Below are 27149 nucleotides of genomic sequence, written 5' to 3' on the forward strand. Positions count from 1 at the left end.
GGATTGTATCAGTACACTGTCCTCCCTTTGGGTTTACATGGGGCTCCTGCAACTCTCCGACGACTCATGGACAAGCTGTTGCGTCCACATGGCAAGTATGCGGCTGTCTATCTCGACATCATTATACATAGCCCAGACTGGGAGAGGCACTTGGAGAAGGTGGAAGCAGTCCTGGACACACTGAGGAAGGTGGGGCTAACTGGAAATCCCTCCAAATGCGTGGTTGGGGTAGCAGAAGCCAAATACCTCAGGTATATCATGGGGAGGGGCATGGTGAAGCCCCAACTGAACAAGTTAGAGGGAATACAGAATTGGCCCCGACCAGTCCGGAAGAAACAGGTCAGAGCATTCCTGGGATTAACTGGATACTATAGGTGGTTCATCCTCCCACTTTGCCACTAGGGCATGCCCGTTAACAGACCTAACAAAAGCCTGGGGCACAGACATAGTAAGATGGACCAGCGCGGCCGAGGAGGCTTTTGCAGATCTGTGGACTGCCCTCTGCACTGTCCCAGTGCTGGTAGCTCCAGACTTTGAGAAGGATTTTGTTACAAACCAATGCCTTTGAGGTTGGGTTGGGAGCGGTCCTTTCACAAATGGTCAGAGAAGAACACCCAGTCCTGTTTCTCAGTAGGAAACTCCTGCCCAGAGAATGTAAATATGCTGTAGTAGAGAAGGAATGCCTGGCGGTCAAGTGGGCCGTAGAAAGCCTTTGCTACTACCTACTCAGACAGAGGTTTACCCTCGTCATGGATCATGCCCCTCTGAAGTGAATGCACCAAAACAAAGAAAGAAACAAAAGAGTAACAAGGTGGTTCCTGTCACTACGACCCTTCCCCTTCAGAGTACAACACAGGTCTGGAATCAAGCATGGCAATGCTGATGGCCTGTCAAGGGTGCACTGTTTGATGACCCAAGTAGCCCAACCCCGTAGTGTTCAGCGGGGGCCGGGGGGGATATGTGATAATCTCAGGACAGATGGCTGCCTGGCAGGGAGGAGGGGGGAAGGGAATAGAAAACACTATCAAACGGTTAACAGGCCCTCCTCCCTATCAACTGAGGCGGTGTGACTACAGGTCAATCAGGTTCACCTGAGAAGAGGATTATCAGAGATCAATTAGGATCAGCTGAGAGCGAGTTACCTGAGGTCAATTGATCAATTAGGATCAGCTGATTCCAACTAAGGGTTGCCTGAGACCTTTTTAAACCTTACCCTGTTGGGAGAAGCGGGAGAGAGAGGAGTCAAGCTGCCAGTAGGCGAGGAGCCGCAAGACAGCGAGCCTCACGAGGAGGGGAGGCTGCATTCCCTCCCCTAAGGGAGAAAAACAGGCCCTAAAGACTGCTGAGAGAAGGACGGACTGCCCCTGTGCAGCCCAGAGGGACTATTTTACCCCAAGCCCATCTTACCAAGGCTAAAAACAACTGAGTTTGGTGAGACCGAGAAGGTGCCTTGCCACAACACATATAACTTGTTAGCTGCTGCCTGTATAAATGCATGTGGAGAAAGAGAGAGCATCAGTCTGGCTAAGGTGGGAAAGAAAGATATCGCTGTGAGATTTCATAGGGAGATGGGCTTCAATGGAAGTTAGGAGGAGCAAATGGAATTCCTACAGACATTTGCAGGGTCTGTCCACCAGTCTAGAGAGGCCAAGATTTGTGTGGGTACCCGAACTAACACGTCTAGAGGCTGTACTGATGCCAGCCCCTTTGCAGTTTCCTAAAATGGAGCCTGTCTGCTAAACTACATAAGTGTATGAGGCCACGTGGCCTAGAAGCTTAAGGCAATTTGAAACTGTTGTGGTAGGATGGTCCCTCAGGTCCAAAAATAAGGGCCAGCACCATCTGGAATCTTAGCTGTGGCAGGAAGGCTTTAGCTTCCATTGAGTCCAAGAGAGCTCCTAGAAACTCTCTCCTTTGTACAGGTGACAGGATTGACTTCTCTGTGTTGAAGAGCAACTTGAATGTGTCCAAGGTGGACTGGATGACTGACATGCTGGACAACACCTGGGGCATGGACCTTCCTCTCACCAACCAGTCATCCAGGCAAGGAAACACTTGAACTCCTGACTTCCTCAGGAACGCTGCCATCACTGCTACACACTTTGTGAACGCACGTGGGGCTGCAGGCAGCCCCCAAGCAAAGTGCAGGATCACAGGGTGAGAGGCTTCATGCTGCGGTGTGTCTACTGCCCCGGATTGTCTTAATCCAGAAGGGGGCCTTGGAGAGTGCCTAGGGGAGGGGAGCTGAATTCCTACCAACCCAGGAGGAGAGGGCCTTCCTCCAGCTGTAGTTTAGTACAAATTACCTTTTTATCTAAAAGTTGAGGGATCTTCCTGCTGCCTCCAGTCATTACTAGCAGGATCTCCGCTCTGGGACCATGCTGAAGGGTAGTGACATTTCATTACCAAGTAGAAATTCAAGTTTCCCATTCCTTCAACCATTCATAAGATTTTTTTCACATTTCCTGGGCTTCCAACTCTTAGAATATCAGCAACCTCTATCTTTATATTAATTTTCTTTGATATTAACTATACCCCCAACCCAGCTGAAGAGCAGATTCACAGAGGCAGTGACTGTGAAGGTGTATTGAAGCAGAACTGTGTGGCATGGACTCTGCCAATCAATTATAGCAAGAGCAAAGTGATTACTATACTATTAGATTAGAGAGGAAGGATGATCTTGGGGTTAAGGCACCGGACTGAGTCAGAAGATCTTGGATCAGTTTCTGGCTCTGCCACAGACTTTCGCTGTGACCTTGGGCAAGTCACTAGGACCCTTCAACAGGAGTTAGGTACGTATATAGCTTTGAGGATTTTAGTCTGAATCTCTCCGTGTCTGAGTTTTTCATCTGTAAAATGGGGAAAGTAAAACTTCTTTCTCCAATTATTATCTGCCTTGTCTATACGAACTGTAAACATTTTATTGCAAAGGTTGTTTTTCCTAACTCTGTGTACATCAGCTAACACAACGGGGCCCCACTCTCAATTGTGGCTTCTAAATGTGATATAAGTAATAAAAACAAAAACAACAGATTTAATACCTAAAGGGTGATCCCCCTACGGGAACACTCTTTAAACTCTTTTTTGCTATTTAGTCAGATAGAAACAAACCATAAATGTACATCATACAACTCAATCTGACATACTGTGAAATTATGTCAGAATACATTTATTAAGCCGTATCAACCCAATACGGATCATATTATCCATTTGTACGTGGGAGTCAGGAAAGAAAAGGCTTCCTGAAAAAGGAATAACTTTGTCTCGGTGTAATGGCAGAGACACCATTTTTTAAAACCCAGTTTATGGTATATAATGACCTGGGAATAAACAGCCGTAAAAATAAGCACTAATCTCATTATATAAAACACCAGATAGCTGACTGAATTTAGCTAGGCACAATTCCCATTGGAGAAATCCCCCCTGGAGTAGTAGCTGCATATGAGAGGAATGAATTTGATGCACACACTTAGCGCTTGTCTTCATTTACAGCACTACAGCAGTGCAGCTCTGCCGCTACAGGGCTTTAGTGAAGACGCTCCTATGCTGATGAGACAACTTCTCCCGTTGGCGTAGTTAATCCCATCTCCCTGAGAGGCTGTAACTATGTCAGTAGGAGAAGCCCTCCCATTGACATGGCGCTGTCTACACAGGGGATTAGGTAGGTATAACCAGGTTGCTCGTGGGTGTGGATTTTTCAGGCCCCCAAGCGACACAGTTATACTGATATAGGTCTGTAGTGCAGACCTGGCCTTAGCTGGCCTCTCTTGTACTACCAAGACCGTGACTTCTTCGCTGTTGTCAGAATCCATGTAGCAAAAGACTTAAAGGATACCATCTTCACAAAACTGATATGGCAACTGGTATTTCTTCATACCTAAATTTCCACTGATGAGGGCAATAAAGTGGGGGCAGGCATGAACCATGACACAATGTTTGCGGTGTCTGCCCCCTTTTCAAAAACAGGACCCAAGTTGAAAATGATTATACACCCCAGCAAGGTTAAAGCGATCCCACAAATTCAGACTTCTGGAAGGATCAAGAAATATCACTTAAAAACAAACAAACAGAGACCTAGTCAGCAGGGTTTGCTGTCACTGGAACATCTGTGACCAACTGGAGCTGCCGTTTCAAAATCGATATTAAACCTTTTAGGGCCCAGTCCGACGCCTGTTGAGCTGAATGGAAGCCTTGCTGTTGACTTCAGTGCGATGCTGGATTGTGCCCACAGCGCACTTCTACTTCGAAAAGTCTCTATGTAAAAATGGCACCTTCTTGCCCCACATATCTGCTGCTCCCTGCATGTATTCAGGGACACAGCTGCTGACCTGAATAACTCAAATAAGTTTTTACTGCTCTTTACTCGTCTTAGCACTGCAGGGCAGCAAACTGAATCGGTGGGAGCGTTAGCTGGATTCCATTCTGGTTTGTGCATCAACAAAATTGTAAATCAAGTCCCAGTTGCAAAGCGAAATTCTGTCCTCCTTCGATACTCCTTTGAACACAATGGTCAGATTGCACAAGCATAACTGAGTGCAGAATTTGGATCACAGAATTTTTATTACCAATGACAATGATGACGTACAAACAGAAAGAACCCAGATTCACTCACGTATACCACGCTGACTCTGCAGGGCTAACAGAATAACCATCTTTTAACTTGTAAACGGAGCAAATTTGATCTCAAATCACTGAAAGACAATGAACATGGAACCTCACAATGCCATTTTTACAGAGTCACTTTTCAGAGCAGAATCAGATTTGAAATAAAAACAACTGATATTTTCACTTATGCCCCTCCCAACCCTGGGGGAATGCCAAATGCACCTCAGCAAAACCTCTCAACACAGTATGGAGAGACGCTTGGGAGGCCAACCCCTAACACACAGAACAATTGCAAGGATATTGGAGTAGGGAAACAGAATGGGTTTGTGGATGGGATGGGGACAGCATGTGCAGCCTCCTGACACTCTTCTAGGACAGCCTGGTAAGGGAATGGCCACTGGTGAAGCCCCTTCCCATTATTCAGGACCTCCTCCACTGGACTGGGGAGGTGGTGATGGCTTTGGGAGTGGATGGGCTGAGTGTATTTCTCAGATTCTCTATAACTCCCTCTCCTCCAGTGCACATCACTGTACACACACAGGTAGAGGGAAGCTGACGGAGAGGAGCGTTCTAGCCTCCTATGGTTTCAATCTCTGAGGGAGCCCCTGAAGTTTCACCAGAGATGACTTTTGGATGAAGCTCTTGTCACTGTGGGGTCTCTCCCTCGGGTGGGCTTTCAGGTGCTCCACCAGGTCCGACTGCTCGCTGAAGATCTTGTCACAGTTGGTACATTTGTAGGCCCCCTCCCCCATGTGGTTTCTCTGGTGCGCAGAGAGGTGTGAGATGTGCATGAGGCTCTTCTCGCTGCGGGGCCAAGGGGAGGGCCTCTCCCCCAGGTGGGTTCTCAGGTGCTTGGCCAGGTTTGACTGCTCACTGAAGCTCTTGCCACAGTGTGGACAGATGTACGGCCTCTCGCCAGTGTGGGTTCTGCAGTGGGTGTTGAGATTGGAGAGCTGGCTGAAGCGTTTCCCACAGTGGGGACAGGGATAGGGTCTCTCACCTGTGTGGGTCCGGCGGTGCTTCCTCAGACTCGACTGGTCGCCGAAGCTCTTCCCACAGTCGGCGCAGATATAGGGTCTCTCTCCCGAATGGGTCCTCAAGTGGGTGGTGACGTTGGAGAGCTGGCTGAAGCGCTTCTCACAGCCAGGACATTTGTAAGGTCTCTCCCCTGTGTGGGTCCGCTGGTGCGTAGTGAGGTGGGATCTATGGATGAAGCTCTTCTCGCAGTGGGGGCAGGGGTAGGGTCTCTCCCCCGTGTGGGTTCTCTGGTGCTTGGCAAAAGTCGATTGGTCGCTGAAGCTCTTCTGGCAGTCAGGACACACATAGGGCCTCTCCCCAGTGTGGGTCCTCAAGTGGGTGGTGAGATTAGACTGATCACCAAAGCTCTTCTCGCACTGGGGGCAGGTGAAGGGCCTCTCCCCTGTGTGGGTCCTCAGGTGGGTGGTGAGACTGCTCAGGTTACTGAAGCGCCTCTCACACTCAGGGCAGCTGTAGGGCCTCTCCCCTGTGTGGGTCCTCTGGTGTCTTGTGAGGTTTGAGAGGTGGCTGAAGTGTTTCCCACACTCAGGGCAGGAGAAGGGCCTTTCCCCTGTGTGGGTTCTCTGGTGCACAGTGAGATGGGAAAGCCGACTGAAGCTTCTCTCACACTCGGCACAGGGGAAGGGTTTCTTGGCTCCATGGACTCTCGCATGTGCCGAGAGCTCCTGCTTTTGCCTGAAGCTTTTCCCACAGGCCCTACATTTATACGTTTTCTTTCCCGTGTGAATGCTGTTCTTATGGCTATTCAGGTCTCTCTGCCCCTCAAAGCTTTCCTCACACACAGGATATGTGCACGGTCCCTCACTTGTCTCTGACCTCTCTGGCACAGGGGGCTTGCGCAGTTCCCTGAAAGTTCTTTCATGTCTCCTTGCGATACCTCCCTCACCCCTGGCTGTGTTTCCCTTCTGCTTTTGTGACTTGTGCTGCCCTTTGCAGGTAGTTTCCTGGTCAGGTCTCTGGGAAATTCTCTCTTTTGATTTCCCCAATAACATTCTCAGCAGCTTCAGTTTCTCACGACCTTCTTTGTGATGCTTCTCAGTTCTGCTCAGGATCCCACCACCTGCAGGGAGGAGAAAATCTAGATGTGACCTCCTGTTCTGCTAGTAGAGGGAAACCACTAACCATTCCCAGCAGTACAGTGTGACTGAGGAAGTCCCTCATCCCTCCCAGGGATATTACCCCAGAAGGCACTTACTCCAGCCGGCACATTATGCAAGTGGGTCTATGTTCCAGGGCTGCTGCTGGTGCTAGAACAGGTGAAACTGCTTTAAGGGAGAATGAAATATTTCACCATAAACACTGGTGAGAGGAGAAAAAGGAAAATGCCCATTTTTTCAAGTGTCCACTAACTTTGGGTGCCCAACCTGAGACTTCTGGGGCCTGATTTTCCAGAAGCCAGTTGGAGCCATGGGGACTCAGCACTTCTGAGCATCAAGCCTCATCTGCTTGGGTTTTCAATCCCCATTGCAGTGTTTGGGAATAGCAGAGTTTTGTTGTGAAAGAAAAACTAAGGATCACTCTCAGGATCACTCTCGGGATCTACATAGAGAGAGCATAGAACCTCATTCTCTACACGCTCCTGGGGAAGTCTAGAGCCATCCGAAAAGGCTTTGCTTTCCAGACTGGGATCCCATTTGTCTCAAGGGGAACTTCACTGAGAAAGGATTGCTCAGTCTCATTTCAACTCCAAAATCTTCATTGATTGTCTAAAAATCTTTGATTGTCTCTCAGTCTCACAGGGATCTCGGGAGTACTACTGGCGATGGGGAGCTTGAGGATATTGAGGTAAAGGTTTCATATCAGCAATAATTGAACATGGTCTTTAACAGAGCACTCTTTAAAGTGTGATTTCACCTAAGGAGAAAAATTCAATGTGTACGGTGAGTAAGAAGCACCGTGATCGTTAGCACTCACTGATTAGTGTTTATGTTGAACAGGGAAGAGTCTCTCAGGGTCATGCAATAAGAAGGCAGCCTGGCTTCTCAGCAATGGGAAAGAAACAGTGTTGATGGCCTAAACGTTACAATGTGTCATATGACTATTTAAACTGCATTGACTAAGTTAGCAAAGCTATTAGAACCTACTACATAATTCATGTCATACTTTTCCAGTTATGCTGCCATCCCTGATGGAAGTCTTTTGTGATCTTAGATTCCACTTCTGCGTTTAGTGGGAACTGATTGCAAGGGAAAGCTGTCTCTCTTCAAACTAGCTGTGCCTGGCTGCTTCTTCTGGCAACATTCTTTAGGGGATGTTTTCCCTCCATGCAGCATGCTCTTAGGGGAGAACTGTGTTGCCTCATATCCTACATGGATCTCTCTACCTAGGGAGACACAACCATGGGACCCTCCCAATGTGATGTTATCTGAATAGTTCAGTGTTTCAGCACGAAAACTGGATGAAAGGAGAAAATCCCTTCCCTAAAACAAATGTTAGGGGCTGGGAAAGACAAATATTAAGGCTCCATTCCCCAAATGAAATAATCACGGACGCAGAAAGATTGAGCCAAATTCTTTGCTGGCATAATGCTAATGAAATCAAGGGAGTTACACCTTTGACTCACTAGGGGTAAGGAGGACTGTGATTTAGAATAATAGATTATTAGGGTTGGAAGGAACCTCAGGAGATCATCTAGTCTAACCCCTTGCTCAAAGCAGGATCAATCCCCAAATGGCCCCTTCAAGGCTTGAACTCACAACCCTGGGTTTATCAGGCCAATGCTCAAACCACTAAGCTATCCCTCCATGTACAGGCTTGTCAGGCATTGGCCAAGACACAGTGAATCCTATAAAGGAAATCCAGTTCCTCATCTTAGAAAGGGTCTCCATCTTGTGACTTCACTCAAGGAAGCTTGGATTATTACTACTCACCTGAGGAGGGGCTTTCAGGAATAGCTCCATCCACTGAGTCCTGAAGATCCACAACCCACAGCTCTGACTCTGTTGGTTCTATTGGAGATATCAGTTTTGGTTTGGGACTTTTATAACCTGTTTGTGGGAAATGAGATCGGGAGACATTACGTTCTGGTCCCCGAGAGCTTGCTAGAGCCGACGTGTACTCTTAATAAATCCAACTGTGCTAATGGAGGCCCTGAGGACAGGGAAAGGAAGGTGGTCCAGTAGAAGGGCACAAGCCTAGGACCTGGGAGACGTGGACTCCAGTGTAACCTTGTGCAAATCACTTAGCCTCTCTGTGCCTCGGTTCCTTCTCTGTACAATGGGGATCATAGCTCTGCCCGGCCCTCATGGAATGTTAGGAGCCTACATACAGTAAAGGTTGTGAGAAGCTCAGATACTACACTATTGGAGGGGCATATAAATACTAAAGAGAGACAGAAAATCCAGATAATTCAGAGTTTACACAACTCGGAATAAAAGAAAGAAAACTTACATTTACCCAGTGAAGCCAACCTTGTACATTCTTCTCCCTCAGGCATTGATACAGCTCCTTCTGCCATTCCTCTAAAATATCCCTCTCCTCACAGGAGAAAGAGACAAGACATCACCATACTTCAGCAGGATCTGAAATCACATTATAAACTCAGCATCTTTTGCTTCAGTCTCATCCTGACACCTGAAGCCCAAAGTCTCAGGCTTTGGCTACACTTACACTTCAAAGCGCTGCCGCGGCAGCGCTTTGAAGCGCTAAGTGTAGTCAAAGCACCAGCGCTGTCCGTACTCCACCTCCCTGTGGGGAATAACGGACAGTGCTGGGAGCCGCGCTCCCAGCGCTGGAGCTTTGACTACACTGGCGCTTTGCAGCGCCGCAATTTGCAGCGCTGGAGAGGGTGTGTTTTCACACCCTGCTGCAGCGCTGCAAATTTGTAAGTGTAGCCAAGCCCTCAGCTGGAGAAATGGTCTCTGTGGGAGTAATTCACAGTGATAAGCCAAGGACAGCACAGCAGGTATATCTTAGGGGATTTATCTATCCTCTGGATATTTCATCTGTGATGTGGGTAACTTCAGAGGCCTATAGGACTATGCCCTTTGGTTCCCATGTAGATCTCTGGCAGTGAAATCTGAAGGGCCCTAGATATGCCAGATGAATGAGAGGAAACAGGCTCTTTTTTCCCCTTTTCATGTTCTGATTCTCCATTTCTCCACTAGCTTTCATCTTCCTCTGGGTGCAATTTATGGTGGTGGTTTTTTATCTGTAGAGATCTAGCTACCTTAATGGCTGTCTCTCTCTGTCCATACCCCACTACAACAGCTCAGATCATCTACAGCATTTTTGCTCTCACTTTGCTTTTGTTACACTTGCATTCCTGGAGACAGGAAACAGCATGTCTTAGGATGAAGAGTCACAGCTACAGAAATGCTCCTCTTCAGTGTCACACCACAGCTTGACTTTACTGACCTTCAGAGCACAGTGCAAGACATCTTCTTGGCCAAATGCTTCCTCAACTATGGGCCATTAGCAGGTGGGTGATTGGATGTTTTTTCTAAAAGATATGCTTGAACAGGAATTATTTCAGGGAAGTTCTATGGCCTGTGTTATACAGGAGGTCAAACTAAATGATGACAATGGTCCCAGCTGGCCTTAAAATTGATCAGTCATTAATAGTTGGCTGGGTCCATACAAGGAAGGCTGTTTCTGCTGCATACTGTGGACAGACTGATGTACAGACCAGTTTTCAACAGTAGAACCATGCATGCATTTATCACAACTATGCATACCATCAGAGCATGTGCCCGTTGAAATACTGTTTTGCATGCACAGCTGTTAGCTGAATGAGGCTCTCAGTTTTATACATGGTTGTGGGCTTCTGTCGTTTTGAAAATCAGGCCCTTACATGTCAGAATGCATTTAATCTATGCTATGACCCCAGATGCTATGTTACTGTGCACATAACAAAAATCAGTAAATGAATAACATTACATTTCTGCATCAGTATTATTGGCTGAGCAAGGCAAGATCAAAATGGAGGAGAGTGGGAGGGGACACACGTAGAGCCCCTGGCATAGTGCAGAGGTAGAGAATGGGGCACGATGGGATGCAGGGAAGTGGACGTGGGGGGCACACAGAGACCCTGGCATACGCCAGAGGAGTGAATGGGGGGCACATAGAATCATAGGACTGGAAGGGGCCTCGAGAGGTTATCTAGTCCAGTCCCCTGCACTCATGGCAGGACTAAGTATTATCTAGACTATCCCTGAGAGGTGTTTGTCCAACCTGCTCTTAAAAATCCCCAGTGATGGAGATTCCACAACCTCCCTAGGCAATTTATTCCAATGCTTAACCACCCTGACAGTTTGGAAGTTTTTCCTAATGTCCAACCTAAACCGCCCTTGCTGCAATGTAAGCCCATTGCTTCTTGTCCTATAGAGTCTGTGGCAGAGGGGAAGGGGGGGCAGCATGGTGAGAAGGGAAGAAAGGGGGTAACCAGACCCCAGGCATGAGGGAGGAGGTAAAGAAGTTGTAGCGAGTGCCTGAGATAGAGGGGGATGGGAGGGTGGCACATAGGGAGCTTGTGGGGGAAACTGGAGGGATGAACGAGCCCTTGGTGTGTGCAGTGAGCTCGGCCTACACAAACTACAAAGTCTGCAACCCTCCAGCTACCCTTAGTGACACTTTCCCCCCTTGTTTCCCATGAGTCAGGCCTTCCCCTGGCCTGGGAAGCTGCTGGGGACCAGCATGTCCTGTCAGTTCTGCATGAGGCATTCTGCTCAGCTCTGTCCTGCCCCTGCAGACTAAGGAGCAGAGATGTGGAGGAGAGGGAAAAACGCAGAGAACCGGGCAGATGGAGAGCGCAGAAAGAGCAGGAGAGGCTGGAACTGGAAGAGAAGGCCCGGCCCCTGGGGGCCACACGCCAGCTCTGCCACTGGAGAGTCACCCACTGGGCCACAGCCACTGCCGATGAGTGACCACACGGTGTGTCGCGGCAAAGCCCCATTGCCCCCTCCTGCCTGCTGGGTGACATCTGCCTCCCGTCCTTCCCAGAGCGCAGAGTCCCCGGGGCTGCAGCGGCAGGTACCCCCTGGGCTGGCGGGGCTGCACAGCCCGCCCTGGGCCAGGCACCCACATACCTGCGCCTGGAAAGGGGCCCCCAAGTGCCACCAGTGAGCGGGCTGCCCCGGGGCTCTGGGGGTGGGGACCCAGCCGGGGGAGCTGGGCAGAGCCCCGACTCCTGCGGGGGAGGGGGGGAGACGCTCCTGGCCTGCAGCTGCACACACGGGGCAGCTTCAAGGGGCCGCCGCAGGGCTGCAGCCGCGGGCTAGTTCACTGGCCCTTCCCTGTGCCAGCCCCACTCCAGGCTGCGGTTCCTTTGTGTCCCGGGGGCGGCGCCTGCCGCCTCCCCGGCGCTGCGTGCTGGCCCCCGCCCCGCTGCCTGCCCTCGCGGGGGCCCGCCCAGCGCCTGCACTCACCGCATGGCCCCGCGGGGCTGGGTGCGGGGCACGGGCGGTACAGCCGCTGCGGACGCCAGGTTTCTGCGGGAACAGGAAGCGCAGCTCCCGGCCGGGCCTCTCTAGGAGCTGGAGGAGCTCCGTCGTGTTAACCCTTCACTCCCCAGGCGGTGGGAACCTTTCTGTTTCGTTCATCTCTCCTCGCTCCCCCCCAAACTGGCAGCTCCCTGCCCCCTGGCTTGTCCCACTCTGCACAACCCAGTGAATTCCCACCCTGGCTGTGTTACAATGGAGGACAAAGGGATTATCAGAGGGGCTCTAGAAACAGCCCTGAACTCTCTAGAAACAGGTGCCCAGAGCCCAGATGACATTGATGATGATTATTCTTTTGAGAGACCCCCAGGTGCGCATGGCAAACCTGAAAAGTCAAGGTCTGTTTACCAGCGTGCTAGCCTTTTGCTGCTTTTATGTCTAAATCTTAGGCTTCTTCATGGCCAGTTAGAGGCAGGAATACTCGTCTGTGATCTGTTCTGCTGATTTAATATTGTTATTATTTATTTATATGATGGTACAGGCCAAAGGCCTCAGTCAGGATTAGAGCTGCAGTTGTGCTGGGTAATGAAGACGGTCCCTATTGCAGGGAGTTTACAGTCCAAAAGATCCTCAGCAGTGACAAAGAACGTGAATAATAATAATAATGTGCATTTATTTAGTCCATTCCATCCTAGAGCTGTGATGTTTGTCAGGGTGATTTTAGTGACCGTTCTTGTCTACACTTAAACATGACATTGTCACCGCTGTAGTTGTGCTGCTGTAGTGCTTCAGTGTAGACACTCCCTGTGCCAACATGAGAGGTTCTCCTGTGGGCATAGGTAATGCATCTCTCCCTGAGAGACAGTAACTAGATTGATGGAAGAATTCTTCCATTCACCTAGTGCTGTCTACACAGGGCTTAGTTTAGCTTAAGTACCCCCTTCAGCAATGTAGTTATGCTGACCTAATTTTCTAGTGCTACTTACTTGGAAGCGTTGTTGTATTTGCAGAATGGAATCTTTTTCAATTAAACCAAAAATGTTTATGCTTCTAGCCCTTGCAGAGAAAATATTCAAAATGTGAATTGTTGCTGTGGTGCCTTTGGGCTGGTCTACAATGAAAACTTACATCCGCATAAGTGTCTACACTGAAGTGCTACAGTGAAGCAGCTGCAGCTATGCCATTGTAGCATTTTAAGTATAGACATCAGGTTGCAGAGAGACAAGCTAAATAACAGCTCTGCTGATGAACTGCTCTATTCATGCAAAGAGGAAATTAACTAGGGAGCTTAATGATAATTTAAATGTTAACAATTACAGCTGTTCTTGCTGATTATTTTAGCAGAAACATCCAGCTAATGTGCTTATCCAGTGTGGTTGGCTATCGCAGAAGTAAGAGATAGAATAGACCTACTATATTCAGACTGTGGTGTGCATTTGCAGCTCGCAATTTGCTCCCTGCTTCCATAGCTCCTTGGAGAGGAGACAACAAGAACTTAAGATAGGAAGAGAGCAGAAAACCAACGTAGTGTACTAGACACGCTAAGCAGATCTGTTTCTAAGCCATTGCAGAGAGTCAGGATGGAGGGCAGTGGAGAAGGAACAAGTCTGTTAGGACCGCCTGAGCAAGCTTTAAAACCAAGGAGTGCAGCTTACTCTTCTTGGTTCTGAAACGACTGGGAAGCCAGTGGAGGTATTTTGGCATGGTGCTGGTGGAAGGGCTATATTTGTCAAGATCGAGTTTAGTTCCTCAAGAGCTCAGGGAGGCTGTTTGGAGAGACCACAAAGTAAAATCATTATTGGAGAAAGCGGGTAAGAGGAGAGAAGATCATTGTTCGAACTAAGCCCGGGAAATTGGAGGTTAAAACCACAGAGCTTCTTAACCCACTCTGCCCTAGAGAGGATCAGCACACTCAGAGGGAGGAGGACTTAATAAAGATGGGACTTTCCTGTTCCCAGCCAAATATCGCTCCCAGCGCCATGTGTCCGAAGCAACAGAATCTGCATCTCCAGTGAAAACAACACCCCTCCACTGACGTGCTAAGGGCATGAATCCCCGGGGAGCAGCTGGGAGCGGTAAGTCGGGGCAGGGGCGTCTGCACTGAGAGGACAGGGCAGGATCACAGCAGAGAAATAGCTTCCGGGGAGGGGGGAAGAAAACAGCGCAGAAACCAGGAATTGCTGCCCGTGGGAGCACAAGGGAGTTGAAGCGTGAACGGAAAGGGATCAGATAGCCAGCATCAAGGGACAAAACCAGTGTCGGTGCATCTGCAGCCCAGCAGAGAGTCCCCGCTGCACCAGCCTATTCGGGGCAGCACATTAAAAGCCGAGCTGCCACCCCCTAGGATCCTCCTAGGTTTAGTTGAAAAGGGGGCATGGAATAAAGTCACTCAAGAGCCAACAGGGAGGTTCATTGGGATTTCCCTCAGGGAATATTATTATTGCTATTTTGCCCCATGAGCTTAGCCAATATCTGGGGCTTTGAAGGGTTGTTTCTGTTAGGAGGAGAATCAGCTATAGTCTCTGGTGCACTCCTGTTTGGTTACAAAGAACGTACTTAAAGTCCTGTTTCCCTGCACATAGTAGGAATAAGCAATAGCAGCCAATGTCCTTGGTCACTTTTCAAGCCTGCTTTTTCCAGCGAGTCCTGTGCCCCAGGGAGCTCTGTCTCTTTGCTCCTTCTCAGAGCCACTCTCACAATGGGTATTGGCTTTGGCACACATACAGCTTGTCAAAACCAATCCTCTAAGACCATAAGAATGGCCCTCCTGTGTCAGACCAAAGGTCCATCTAGCCCAGTATCCTATCTTCTGACAGTGGCCAGTGCCAGGTGCCCCAGAGGGAATGAACAGAACAGGCAATGATCAAGTGATCCATCCCATCGCTCATTCCCAGCTTCTGGCAAACAGAGGCTAAAGACACTATTCCTGCCCATCCTGGCTAATAGCCATTGATGGACCTATCCTCCAGGAAAATATCTAGGTTCTTTTTAAAACCCTGTTATGATCTTGGCCTTCACAACATCCTTTGACAAGGGGTTCCACACGTTGACTGTGCATTGTGTGAAGTAGTACTTCCTTTTATTTGATTTAAACTTCCTGCATATTAATTTCATTTGGTGACCCCTAGTTCTTGTGTTATGAGAAGTAGTAAACAACACTTCCTTATCTACTTTCTCTACACCAGTCATGATTTTATAGACCTCAATCATATCTCCCCTTAGTCATCTCTTTTCCAAGCTAAAAAGTCCCAGTTTTATTAATCTCTTCTCATACGGAAGCCGTTCCATACCACTAGTAATTTTTGGTGTCCTTTTCTGAACCTTTTCCAATTACAATATATCTTTTTGGAGATGGGGTGACCACATCTGCACACAGTATTCAAGATGTGGGCATACCATGGATTTATATAGAAACAACATGATATTTTCTGTCCTTATTATTTATCCCTTTCTTAATTATTCCTAGCATTCTGTTAGCTTTTTTGACTGTCGCTGCACATTGAGTGGATGTTTTCAGAGAACTATCCACAACAACTCCAAGATCACTTTCTTGGGTAACAGCTGATTTAGACCTCATTATTTTATATATATAGTTGGGATTATGCTTTTTCAATCAGTTTGCCTGGTACTGAAGTCAGGCTTACAGACCTGTAATTGCCGGGATCACCTCGATCAGTGGTTTTCAAACTGCGGGTTGCGACCCAGAACTGGGTCACAGAATAGAAGGGACTGGGTCACGGTGGCTCTGGCCAGCACCGCCAACTGAGCCGTTAAAAGTCCTGTCAGTGGTGCTGCCTGGCTAAGGCAGGCTAGTTCCTACCTGTTCTGACATCGCGCTGTGCCCCAGAAGTGGACAGCAGCAGGTCCAGCTCCTGGGGGGGGGGGGGGGGGCGGGCATGTGGCTCTGTGCACGGCCCCTGCCCCAAGCACCGGCTCTGCACTCCCATTGGCTGGAAACCAGCCAATGGGAGCTGGGGGGGAGTGTTGGTGCCTGTGGGCGAGAGTCACTCGGAGCTGCTTGTGCGCCTCCACCTAGGAGCTGGACCTGCTGATGGCTGCTTCCGGGGCGCAGCGGTCCACGGTGCCAGGACAGACAGGAAGCCTGCCTTAGCACCCCTGCAGTACCACTGACGGGAAGCCGCCTGAGGTAAGCTCTCGCCCCAATCCTGCGCCCCAATCCCCTGCCCCAGCTCTGAGCCCCCCCAACCCAGAGTCCCTTCCTGCACCCCAAACCCCTCATCCTCAGACCCATCCCAGAGCCTGCTCCCCCAGCCCAGAGCCCTGACCCCCTCCTGCACCCCAACCCTCTGCCCCAGCCCTGAGCCCCTCCCACACCCTAAACCCCTCTGCCGGGTCATGGGTATTAACAATTTTGTTCAACTGGGTCACCAGAAAAAAAAGTTTAAAATCAACTGCTCTAGATCCTGCATTTGCAATCAGTCCAAGGGAAATCCATCAGACTACACAGTTTAACCCTGTTCAAGCTTTGCCATGCAGCAGATTGCCTTGGGAAGTAGCTTCTATTGCCTCTGGTTATCACACTCCATGAAGGGACTTAATTGCTCTTTTCCTTTAACCCTGAAGAAGGGTGATTACCCACCTATCGACTTTAATAAGGTCTGTGATTGATCAGTGGAATAGAAGACAGGGGATGATAGCCATTAACACCTTCCAGTATAACATTCTTTTAAATCTAGCACTCTCCACTGGATCCCCCACACATTCAAATCATTATCTGGGGAAGCACATTATTTAGAGACTGTGACCAGTATGCTTCTCTTGTTTTCTTTGGGCCAGTTCCTGGGTCTGTCTGCACAGTGGGCAATGGAGGAGTATGTGTGCAAAAGTGGTTTAAAGCTCACCTTTGCACTCCCTGGATCCTGCTTCTGCCTCTGCGCAGGGCCCTCTCCTCCAGCAAAGAAAAGGGCTGAGTTTAAAATCCTCACATTTTATTTGTAACATGTATTCAAGCATTTAATAATTCAGTTACCACCTGTTTTATTTCCCTGGATACAGGGTTGCCGGACCCCCAAATGGCTGCAATCTCTTAGATGGAACAAGGGAAAGAGCCATGTGTCCCCAATCTTCATGCCTCCATAGACAGGGAGATCCCAAGATATCCAGGTGAGGAATAAGTCAGAGCAACCCAGGAAACATCAGTGGGTGAAATATAAATGTTGGTATTCGAACAAAACTGTTGTGAGTTTGCCTGTTTCTGTCTCGTCTCGTCTATAGACCCAGTCAGGAATCTTCCCTCAAAACGTTTTTTTCAACAAAAAATGCAGTTTGCACAAAATCAACATTTTCCAAGGGAAATGTTGATTTTTCAAATATTTTTCAATTTTTTATCAGACAAATCAAAATAAGATACTTTGTTTTGTGTTGGGTCAATCCAAATATAAACATTTGAGTTTGTTTACCAGTGTGCTAGCTTTTTGCTACTTTTATGTCTAAATCTTAGGCTTCTTCATGGTCAGTTATAGGCAGGAATACACATCAGTGATCTGTTCTGCGGATTAATATTGTTATTATTCATTTATATGATGGTACAGCCCAAAGGCCTGTCAGGATTAGAGCTGCAGTTGTGCTGGGTGATGAAGACGGTCCCTATTGCAGGGAGTTTACAGTCCAAAAGATCCTCAGCAGTAACAAAGAACGTGAATAATAATAATAATGTGCATTTATTTAGTCCATTCTATCCTAGAGCTGTGATGTTTGTCAGGGTGATTTTAGTGACCGTTCTTGTCTACACTTAAACATGACATTGTCACCGTTGTAGTTGTGCTGCTGTAGTGCTTCAGTGTAGACACTCCCTGTGCCAACAGGAGAGGTTGTCCTGTGGGTATAGGTAATGCATCTCTCCCTGAGAGACAGTGAATCAAACTGTTGTATTGAGGGCTACTTTAACATTAATCTGTGTTCTCCAGAGCTGCTGCCGTGTTTCATGGAAGTTGTAGTTCAGGTGTCTGATGCTGCCATTCTCTTCTGTGGGCCAGGCTCCCTGGCTGGACCACATCTCCCATGATGCACCACAGTCTCCCCTCTGGTAGAACCACTGTAGTGCATCATATCTGCATGTCAATTTTCATGATGCATTGCAGTCATGAAACATGTAGGCCACCCAGGAATCCTGTCCCATAGAGGAGAATGGGTTATGTTACATGGGGTGAACTACAACTCATCTGAAGTACCTCAGCAGCTCAAGCAGACACAGTTCAATGTGGAAGCAAGCTGAAAGGAAGCATTTCCATTTGGTTCAACAAACCAAACAAAAACTTGTTGATTCAGAACTGTCAAAATATTTCAATGAAAAATATAAAAAAGGAATGTTTAGACATTTCGGAACTGAAATTTTTCTGAACTTTTTGTTCTGCAAAAAATTTCAACATTTCTGCTTTTTGTTCCAGTTTGGGACAAATATCAAACAAATATCAAAAGATCATGATTTCCTGCAGGGTGGAATTTTTGTTTTTCGATCAACCCTAATCTCAGTATTGTAGCCAGTGGTTAAAGCAGAGGCTCTCAACCAGGGGCATGCATACCCATGGCAGTACGCAGAGGTCTTCCAGTGGGTACATCAACTCATCTAGCGGTCTCATTTGTCTAGTTTTATAACAGGTTACATACAAAGCACTACCAAACTCAAAAAACCCTAAAATTTCATACAGACAATGATTTGTTTATACTGCTCTACATACTATACACTGAAAAGTAAGTACAATATTTACATTCCAATTGATGTATTTTATAATTATGTGGTAAAAATGAGAAAGTAAGCAATTTTTCAGTAATAGTGTGCTGTGACACTTTTGTATTTTTAGGTCTGACTTTGTAAGCAAGTAGTTTTTAAGTGAGGTGAAACATAGGGATACAGAAGACAAATCAGACTCCTGAAAGGGGTACACTAGTCTGGAAAGGTTGAGAGCCACTGTGTTAGAGTAACCGGAAAGCAGGTGACAATTATGGTTTAACATCAGTCCTGACAGACTGCTAGCATTCCCCCGCCTAACCAGTGTACTGTAGCAGAAACTTTCCTGTTTGCAAGTGTTGCATTGAGTTCTGAAGGTGATAAGAGCCATAGTCATTACTTTCTTCTATGGCTGTGAGTTCCATAGTGCTGGGCCAGCTTCTGGGGATGTTCTGGGGAAAGGTGTGACAGAGTGGGATATGTCTGTACGCAACTGTGAACTCCATTTTGTGTTTCAACCGCCATCTTGGATTGTAACCGTCACTGTGACCTTCACTTAATAGTAGAACCTCCAATTTGGATTAGAACATCCATTTTGTATTAGGGTTTGACACCTAGTTGAATGACAGTGGCTTTGTCTACACTTGAAACTTATGCTAGCAAAGCTATGTCAGCGGTGTGAAAAAACCACACACCCTAGCTGACATAGCTAGGCTGACAAAACCGCCAGTGTAGACAAAGCAGTGCTATCAGAAGAGGACTTCTGTCAATATAGCCAACATTGTTCAGGGAGATGGTGTTCCTACACTGGCAGAAAATCTTCTTCTGTCAGCATATGCTGCAGCTACACTAAGGGCTGGCATAGGCTGTATAATCTAGATATAGTCTATGGCTGAGAAGCCATCATAGAGCAATCATGGGCCATCGACTTTGGTTGTCTCTCAACTACTGGCCCACTGCAAGGGAATAGTGGACTATCCACAGAAGCCTGACTGGGGGCAAGAGGCTGGAATTTCCCAGTTGGAGCACATGGGCAAAAAGAGACAGAGGGTGTATTTAAGAGGGGAGGGCTTCTCTGAGCAAGGGGACCAACCACCACCACATGTCAGAAGCCTCTCGGCTAGACACTGATCAGACCCTGGATTCGTGGGGTGAGATCAGAGTAAGAGAGTGAGGCGGAAGCATTGCAGGACTGTTTGTTATTTTGCAAAGATCTATAACTCTCCAGTGCTCTCTTAAGAGTAAAAGTGGCTGTGGTTAAGAAATGCCTTCGCTAAACCTGTAAGGGGCTTAACTGAGCAGCTCAGAGCCCACACGTAGATGAAGCTCTGAGGGCACGTGTCAGGCCTGGTCGACACCTAAAAATTAGGTTGACATAGCAACATCACTCAGAGCTGTGAAATATTTTGTGCCCTGTGAAACATACCTTGGTCAACTTAACCCCTCTGTAGAGGCAGCTAGACAGAAGACTTATTCGTCACCCTAGCTACTGCCTTGTGGAGAGGTGGATTACCTACATTGATGGGAAAAGTCTTTCAGTCAATGTAGGAAGCAACTACACTATGGCAGTACAGTGGCAAAGCTGTAGTGCCAGAGCTGTGCCACTCCAGTGCAAATGCACTGTAAGCAACTAAGTGCTTGGCCTGGTTTTGGGTTTAAGACAGCTGCCTGCAGAGTCCCACATCCCTTGGAAGGTTGGCAGACACAGCAGCTGGGAACGGTGATTAGTCACTACCCAGACCCGGGGGTATAGAAGCATGTGGGATCCAGCGGTTGGGTCCGTTCACAACAGACTGGTGTCAGTCCAGAAGGAGGGATTGGTCCAGGTTGTGATAAAAAGCTCAAGTGATTTTTTTTTCCTCCTGTTTTATGATCTTATCAAAGGGTCTGATTCAGCACCCATTGACGTGATTGGAAAGACTGCTTTTGACTTTGACGGGCTTAGGATCAGGCTGTAAAGTTTTCAGATTTGTGACAAACTCTTTGTGATTCCCTTGGCTGAGGTACCCTTTCCCCCAGACACAGGGATGAACCATGTCTTGATTCTTTCTTTATTCCAGCAGGTGATGGGATCATGGGTGAAAACGAGGAGGAGAATCCACAGCAGGAGGGTTTTCAGACAGAGGAGCCAAGTGTAGCATTGTCAGAAAAATCCAGAAGGAAAGATTCCCAGAACCCTGACTGGGAAGAGGACTGTGAGGATGAGTGGGGGACAGAAAATCAGGCGAGAAATCTTCCAGGAAAGAAATGGGATGAATCTCCTCCCCGAGAGAGAGGTTTCAGGAAACTCAAAGACATCATTGCCCAGCAAAGGCCTCACACTGGAGAGAAACCTCATAAATGTTCTGACTGTGGGAAGAGCTTTAGTCGGAGATCAAACCTCGTTCAGCACCAGAGGACCCACACAGGCCAGAGACCTTACGAGTGCCCCGAGTGTGGGAAAACCTTCAGCCTGCGCTCGACACTTACAAGACATCAGCGAACGCACCTGCAGGAGAAGCCCTATAAATGCACTGAGTGCGGGAAGAGCTTCCGCCAGAGCTCAGACCTGATTGCCCACCAGCGAGTGCACACAGGAGAGACCCCGTACCGGTGTGCTGTGTGTGGGAAGAGCTTTGGGCGGAGCTCCAACCTGAGCCAGCACCAGACCACGCACATGGGAGAGAGACCCTATCAATGTGCCGACTGCCTGAAGAGTTTCCGGAGCAGTTCGGCCCTGGTGCAGCACCAGAAGAGCCACACGGGAGAGAAACCCTATCAGTGCTCTGAATGCAGGAGCCGCTTCCTGCAGAGCTCGGACCTCATCAAACACCAGAGGATCCACACCGGGGAGAGGCCCTACCAGTGCCCCGCCTGTGGGAAATGCTTCAGCCAGAGCTCCTCACTCACTGAGCACCAGAGGACCCACACTGGAGAGCGACCCTACCATTGCACCGAGTGCGGGAAACGTTTCTGCCAGAGCTCCACACTCATCCAGCACCAGAGGATTCACACGGGGGAGAAGCCGTACAGATGCACTGAGTGTGGGAAGAGCTTCTGCCGGAGCTCCAACCTGAATCAGCACCTGACAATCCACATGATAAAGAAACCTCATCGTTGCACTGACTGTGGGAGGGGCTTCAGTCAGTTCACTAACCTTATTATACACCAGAGAATCCACTCTGGAGAGACACCCTAGGACAGTGGTTCTCAAACTTTTGTATTGGTGACCCCTTTCACACAGCAAGCATCTGAGTGCGACCCCCCCTCCCCCCAAAAATTAAAAACATTTTAAAAATATTTAATACTATTATAAATGCTGGAGGTGAAGCGGGGTTTGGGGGTGGAGGTGACAGCTCATGACCCCCCATGTAATAATCTCACGACTCCCTGAGGGGCCATGACCCCCAGTTTGAGAATCCCTGCCCTAGCAGCTATGGGGACAGCTTCACGGACCTACCAGCACCAGAAAATACATTCCACACAGAAAGCTTTGCTGGCTGTCTTCCCTCGATATTGGCCTACTCCGGGAGGTTCAATTCAGGGAGTGATTAGGGATATCTTCCTCCACTTTTAAGAGCTTTATCAACTGGACAGTCTTGCAGCAAATGATCTGTTCTGTTTTGTTGCTTTTGCTCCACCCACTGCAGAGTGAAACTGATCAGGATCAGGCCAGTTTCATTCTGCTGCTGTACAGTTGGGATCTGCAGAGAGGGGTAGGTGGAGAAAAAAGACAGGGGGGATCAGACACACAGAAGCAAGGGGGAAGGTAATGTTGCTCAGGGCTGTTCCAGAGACTATCTTTATCTACAGCTCTCATGTAATATATAATATACCTTCTAGGGCAGGTGTCGATAGATACACGCAGCCAGGGTATATTGGCTTCACATGTGCAGAACTACTGCAAAGCAGTGACTTCTCACGCGCTATGGAGTGGACATCAACACACCAAGACGGTCAAACTGGGTTGGGAGAACACAGTGGCTAGTGCTTGGATCCTTCGGGGAGAAGACAAACACTGCAGTGTTCACATGAAGTACAGGCCACTAGTGAGGTAATGGGATTGTGTGAAGTCCATAAACTGGGGCTGTTGTCAGGTATCTAATTCTATACTAGAGATGCGTTCCATGAAGAGGCCAGAAAGTCCTCAGGTACTCAGCAGAATATGAGGAGCTGTTGTGGCCACTGCATGTGATCCCAACTCTAAATACAGTCCTCCCCCTCCCACAACCCAGTCTTCCTGATAGTAACAAATATGCATTCAGCAATGTTAATGAGCAGCAGAGGTGGATTAAGATATATTGGGGCCTGGGCAAAAATAATGTTTGCCCCCCCACCCCTGTCATGGGGCCACACCCCCTTCTTCTCCCCTTCCCCCCCAAGGCCCCACTCCCTGGCCTGGCCAGAAGCCAGGCCATGGTAAGAGCTGCTCAGGGAGCCTGGGACACTGTGGGGAGCCTGGTGTGGTGCACCCTAGGGGGAAGGGACAAGAGCTGGGGGCTGATCTCGGGCACCTCGGCCCCCTGCCCAAGGCAGGTGCGGGGTCCGGGGCTCCCCAGAGCTGCCCAGGCTCCCTGGGCAGCTCTTACCACAGCCTAGGGCAGTGGTCAGCTCTGCTCTGGCCCTGCCCCAGCCCTGCCCCCAGCCCCAGCTGTGGCTCTGCTCCCAGCTGCACCCCCACTCACAGCCCCTGACTGCGGGCCCCAGGCCAGCTCCTGGCCCTGGCTCCCAGGGTGGGGCACAGACAGGTAAGGGGGGGCCTAACTGAAAAAGTTTGGGGACCCCTGGCCTAGGGTGATCATACATCCCCTTTTGGCCCCAGATGTCCTGATGTTTTTGGCAAAACTGGGTATTTGGCCTATTTGCTCTTGTCAACTGATCACCAGCTGGCAAGAGCAAACAGTACAAATACCCAGTTTTGCCACAAAGGAGTTTTTTGGGGGGGGGTGAGCGGTGGGGCTCAGGAGGGTGAGTGATGGGACTCGGCAGGGGTCGGAGCAATGGGGCTGGGCCAGGCCTGCATGGGGGAGGAAGGGAGGAGGACCAGCTCTGCACGGAGGGAGAGGGGCTTGGGTGAGCTCCGTGCTCTGTGAGGGGTGAGGGAAAGGGAGAAGAGGCTCAGAGCGGTTCCATGCCACATAGTGGGAGGCCCTCAGGAGTCTTGATCCAGTGCTGTGGCTCTCAGTCTAGTGCTGCATGGGGCAGGGAGGGGGGCCGTCAGTCGTGTGCCACGCTGCACGGGGTGAGGGGTGAGGGGGGGCTTGGTCTGGCGCAGGGGCACTCAGGCCAGTTCAGCGTGGGCTTGGGCTAGCAGCACTCAGCCAGCTCTGCCTGGGGGCGGGGGGAATTGGTCACCACCCTTCCACAGGCTTCCCGCTGGGCTGGAGATGAGGCCTCAGGGGGAAGAGGAGGCGTGAGGAGGGGGAGAGAGGAGGAGCAGAAGGCAGGGCTAGAGTTCCGGCCACTGTAAATTGACCGGGCTCCAGGGCATGGGTAGAGCCCTGCGCAGATACATGCCCTGCCCCCATCCCTTCCACTCAGCTGTCTGCGTCTCCTGTCTGGGGGTGTGTGCCCACGTGAACACACAAGTGTGACCAGGGACAGCTGCCTGCCCCAGTGGAGCTGCCAGAGGAGCTGTCAGCACGGGACGCTGGTTCCTGGGAACGGCAGCCCCAGGTTCTGCTTTCATTGCTGCGGTTCCCGGGAATGCCCTGCGGTTCCACGGATACCGATTTGTATTCACAGATATCCGCATCCACGGATATAGATTTGTATCTGTGCAGGGCTCTATTGACAGGCCCTCTCCAAAGCACCCTGTACCATCTCAAGTTGAGAAAATAAAGTAGCAACAATGGCAGAGCTAGACCATGTGCCACTGAATAACTTTGTAGTAAAAGACATTGTGCAGCAATACCCAAGGAATCCCTGTGTAATGATTGCTAGTAATGCCCTTCACATGGACCAAAAGGAATATATGGCCTCATTCTCCACTGCCTTGTATCTTGTGTCATCATTTACATCTGTTTAGAGTGGGTGTAAAATGTTACCATTCTGACTTGGCTGGGTTTTACACTCAGCACAGGGATAAGTGGTTACACAAGGTACAAAATCAGGTCCATAATTTCCCTGGTAGATGGGGGACATGGTACATTATTCTTGAGTAAGCTATAAAAAGGGGAGGCAGAGGCAGTCTTGACACTATTGGATGCTATAGGAAATGAAGCCAGTGGTGACACTGAGCAGAGATGCTGTAGACCACAACCCAAAGTGTGTGCAGCCTGGGTGGGTCTGCACAAAGATGTGTACTTAGTAAATCCTAAACATGTAGCCATATTTGGTGCAGGTGTAATTCATGGTAAACTGATAATAGGAGGGGGCTATAGAGTTTGTAACATTTCATAGATTATCAGGGTTGGAAGGGACCTCAGGAAGTCATCTAGTCCAACCCCCTGCTCAAAGCAGGACCAATCCCCAAACAGATCTTTACCCCAGTTCCCTAAGTGGCCTGCTGCATACTCAGGATCCACGTGGACTTAGCTGTCATGCACTAAAAAGTTCCATAGTGCACTTTGATCTACCCTGCTTTGAAATGGGACCAGCAGCAGGCCAGTGCAAGATAGATTTATACCTGTTTACCACAAAGTGTTTCTCTCTCTCACACACACAAAACTACATTAAAAGAACATTCACACTGTGACGCCACCTGGTCTGGTGCCAGCTCATGCCAAGATCCAGTTGTCTCAACTGGACACTGACAGATACATGGCTGAAATCTGTCTGGCTCCCTTTGGGGTTAATATTGATAAAATAGTTATTGAAATTATAAGAAAGTGTTCAGTGTTTGGACTCAATTGAATGCCTGTAAGCTGCTCCATGCATTAATCTTACTCGTAATATCTGTGCTCTGCACTGTAATGTAATATTTGAGCAGTTGTACTGTGAGCCTCTGTGACTGTATGAATCACCATACAGGATAGGGACATCATTTAGAGTGAAGAGCTGCTCTGCTACAGAAATGGTTATCCCCCTTCTGAAAGAGGAGACCCATTGACACCAGACAGGCTCTGGCTAGATCATACACATGGAAACTCACTACATCTGCACTGAGAAACCATCAACAAAAGGACTAAAGACTCTGATTGTTGTTCTCCTCTCCTCCCCATAGAGATGAGTCATGCATGTGGATTCCTTCCATCAGCTGAGTTTGCAGCTCAGCGCACATGACTGGAGTGGGGTAGAACCCCCAGACTAAAGGAACTAAGAATATCTATGCTGCTTGGACTCTGTGGGGGAAGGTATTTCAAGGCATAAGCAAGAGATCCCGGCTGCTTAGCCTGGATTAGCCCTAAAGGACAAATAGAACTTGCTGATTATGGAAGCCTATATTATCTTCTGAAAGTCATTTATGTATCCGTTTGCTTGTTTTAACCTTATAAATAACTCTCTAATTTCCTTTTCATATTTAATAAAGCTTCATATAGTTTACTATAGGATTGGCTACAAGAGTTGTCTTTGGTGTGAGACCTAAAGCGCAATTGACCTGGGCTACGTGACTGCTCGTTCAGGATTAGGAGTAACCTGAACATTGCTGTGATTCTTTGCATAAGGGGCCATCTGTTACAGAGATGCACTTACCTGGGTGGCAAGACAAACTGGAGGACCCAACGGGACTGTCTGTGACTCCGTTCAAGGCTTTTAATGTGCCTGAGGTGTTTGTACTTGGTGCTGTTGGTTGGTGACATGTAAGTTTAGAACGCACAACCAATGTGGGGTTTGTGCCCTGGTTTTTAACAGTCTGCCCTGAGGTTGGTTGCTATTCCATCACCATTGAAAGCATCATACACATTTACATATGAGCATGTAACTAAAGACTGTATCATAATGCATACACACAAGGGGGGCAAATGAAGGTTGCATGGGCATTTAATAATTTTGGAGTGCTTGGCTTTGCAACATTAATGTTCTTTTAACTTAATTTGTGTGTAATTTTCTTAGGTTTTCAACAAACAAACAAACAAACTGAAAAAACAGAAATCCCATTATGAGGCATTACATTGACACCCACATGATTCATCATCAGGAATGGAACTTTTAAATCCCTGACCCAGACCTCGGCCATTTGAGTTAACAGTGTAATGGACAGCAGTAGTAGGTTGACATCTTCTATGTGGACCAGCACTGGAAGGGGAAATCAGGCACATACTTTTACAGGGGGTTTTACCAACAGCTGAGGAATGGTGAGACTCAAGAATCTTGGGTTCCATTCTAGGCTCTGGAGATGAATATATTTGGGAAGGGGGCACAGATACTTCTTCCCATCCCTCCCCCCAAACTTTACCCCTTCTGCCCCATTCCCTCCAACCTGTTCCTGTCCCACTCCTGTTTCTTCATCACCATGACTCCTTGTCCCAGTCCCATTCTCCTCACCTAGCCACTCCCAATCTCTACTACTTAGGTTTCCA

General features: G+C 48.6%; 2 protein-coding genes across 11 annotated transcripts; one reads left to right on the forward strand and one right to left on the reverse strand.

Moving 5' to 3' along the window:
• Positions 1-3126: 3126 nt before the first annotated feature.
• On the reverse strand, positions 3127-12192 carry LOC123355118 (zinc finger protein OZF-like). 5 transcript variants are annotated; one of them, XM_044997424.1, is made up of 5 exons: positions 12009-12192; positions 9884-10096; positions 9034-9164; positions 8514-8630; positions 3127-6703 (listed from the first exon to the last, which is right to left on the reverse strand). In XM_044997424.1, exons 3-5 carry the CDS (start codon positions 9098-9100, stop codon positions 5184-5186), a joined length of 1704 nt encoding a protein of 567 aa, XP_044853359.1. In that variant the 5' UTR covers positions 9101-9164; positions 9884-10096; positions 12009-12192; the 3' UTR covers positions 3127-5183. The 5 variants fall into 5 exon arrangements, with proteins under 5 accessions (XP_044853359.1, XP_044853356.1, XP_044853360.1 ...); XM_044997421.1 differs by lacking the exon at positions 9884-10096 and having other exon boundaries at positions 12009-12191; XM_044997425.1 differs by lacking the exons at positions 9884-10096; positions 12009-12192 and adding an exon at positions 11670-11880.
• Positions 12067-21965, forward strand: LOC123355174 (zinc finger protein 239-like). Of its 6 annotated transcripts, none has more exons than XM_044997427.1 (3): positions 13352-14095; positions 17037-17144; positions 20769-21965. In XM_044997427.1, the coding sequence occupies exons 2-3, from the start codon at positions 17072-17074 to the stop codon at positions 21884-21886; spliced, it is 1191 nt and encodes a 396-aa protein (XP_044853362.1). In that variant the 5' UTR covers positions 13352-14095; positions 17037-17071; the 3' UTR covers positions 21887-21965. The 6 variants fall into 6 exon arrangements, 5 of the variants coding, with proteins under 5 accessions (XP_044853362.1, XP_044853364.1, XP_044853373.1 ...); XM_044997429.1 differs by having other exon boundaries at positions 20772-21965; XM_044997428.1 differs by lacking the exon at positions 13352-14095 and adding an exon at positions 16118-16167.
• Positions 21966-27149: the final 5184 nt, after the last annotated feature.

The sequence above is a fragment of the Mauremys mutica genome, chromosome 1, assembly GCF_020497125.1.
Source record: "Mauremys mutica isolate MM-2020 ecotype Southern chromosome 1, ASM2049712v1, whole genome shotgun sequence".
NCBI classification, from domain to species: Eukaryota; Metazoa; Chordata; order Testudines; family Geoemydidae; genus Mauremys; species Mauremys mutica.

Bases quoted from the DNA above. Each gene is read 5' to 3' on its own strand.
- LOC123355118 (XM_044997424.1), bottom strand. From the start codon at position 9,100: ATGGCAGAAGGAGCTGTATCAATGCCTGAGGGAGAAGAATGTACAAGG. The intron at 8,631-9,033 runs GTAAGTTTTCTT...TCCCACAAACAG, and splicing joins GTTGGCTTCACTGGGTAAAT to GTTATAAAAGTCCCAAACCA. The intron at 6,704-8,513 runs GTGAGTAGTAAT...TCCTCCCTGCAG, and splicing joins TCCTGAAAGCCCCTCCTCAG to GTGGTGGGATCCTGAGCAGA.
- LOC123355174 (XM_044997427.1), top strand. From the start codon at position 17,072: ATGGAACAAGGGAAAGAGCCATGTGTCCCCAATCTTCATGCCTCCATA. The intron at 17,145-20,768 runs GTGAGGAATAAG...TCTTTATTCCAG, and splicing joins GGAGATCCCAAGATATCCAG to CAGGTGATGGGATCATGGGT.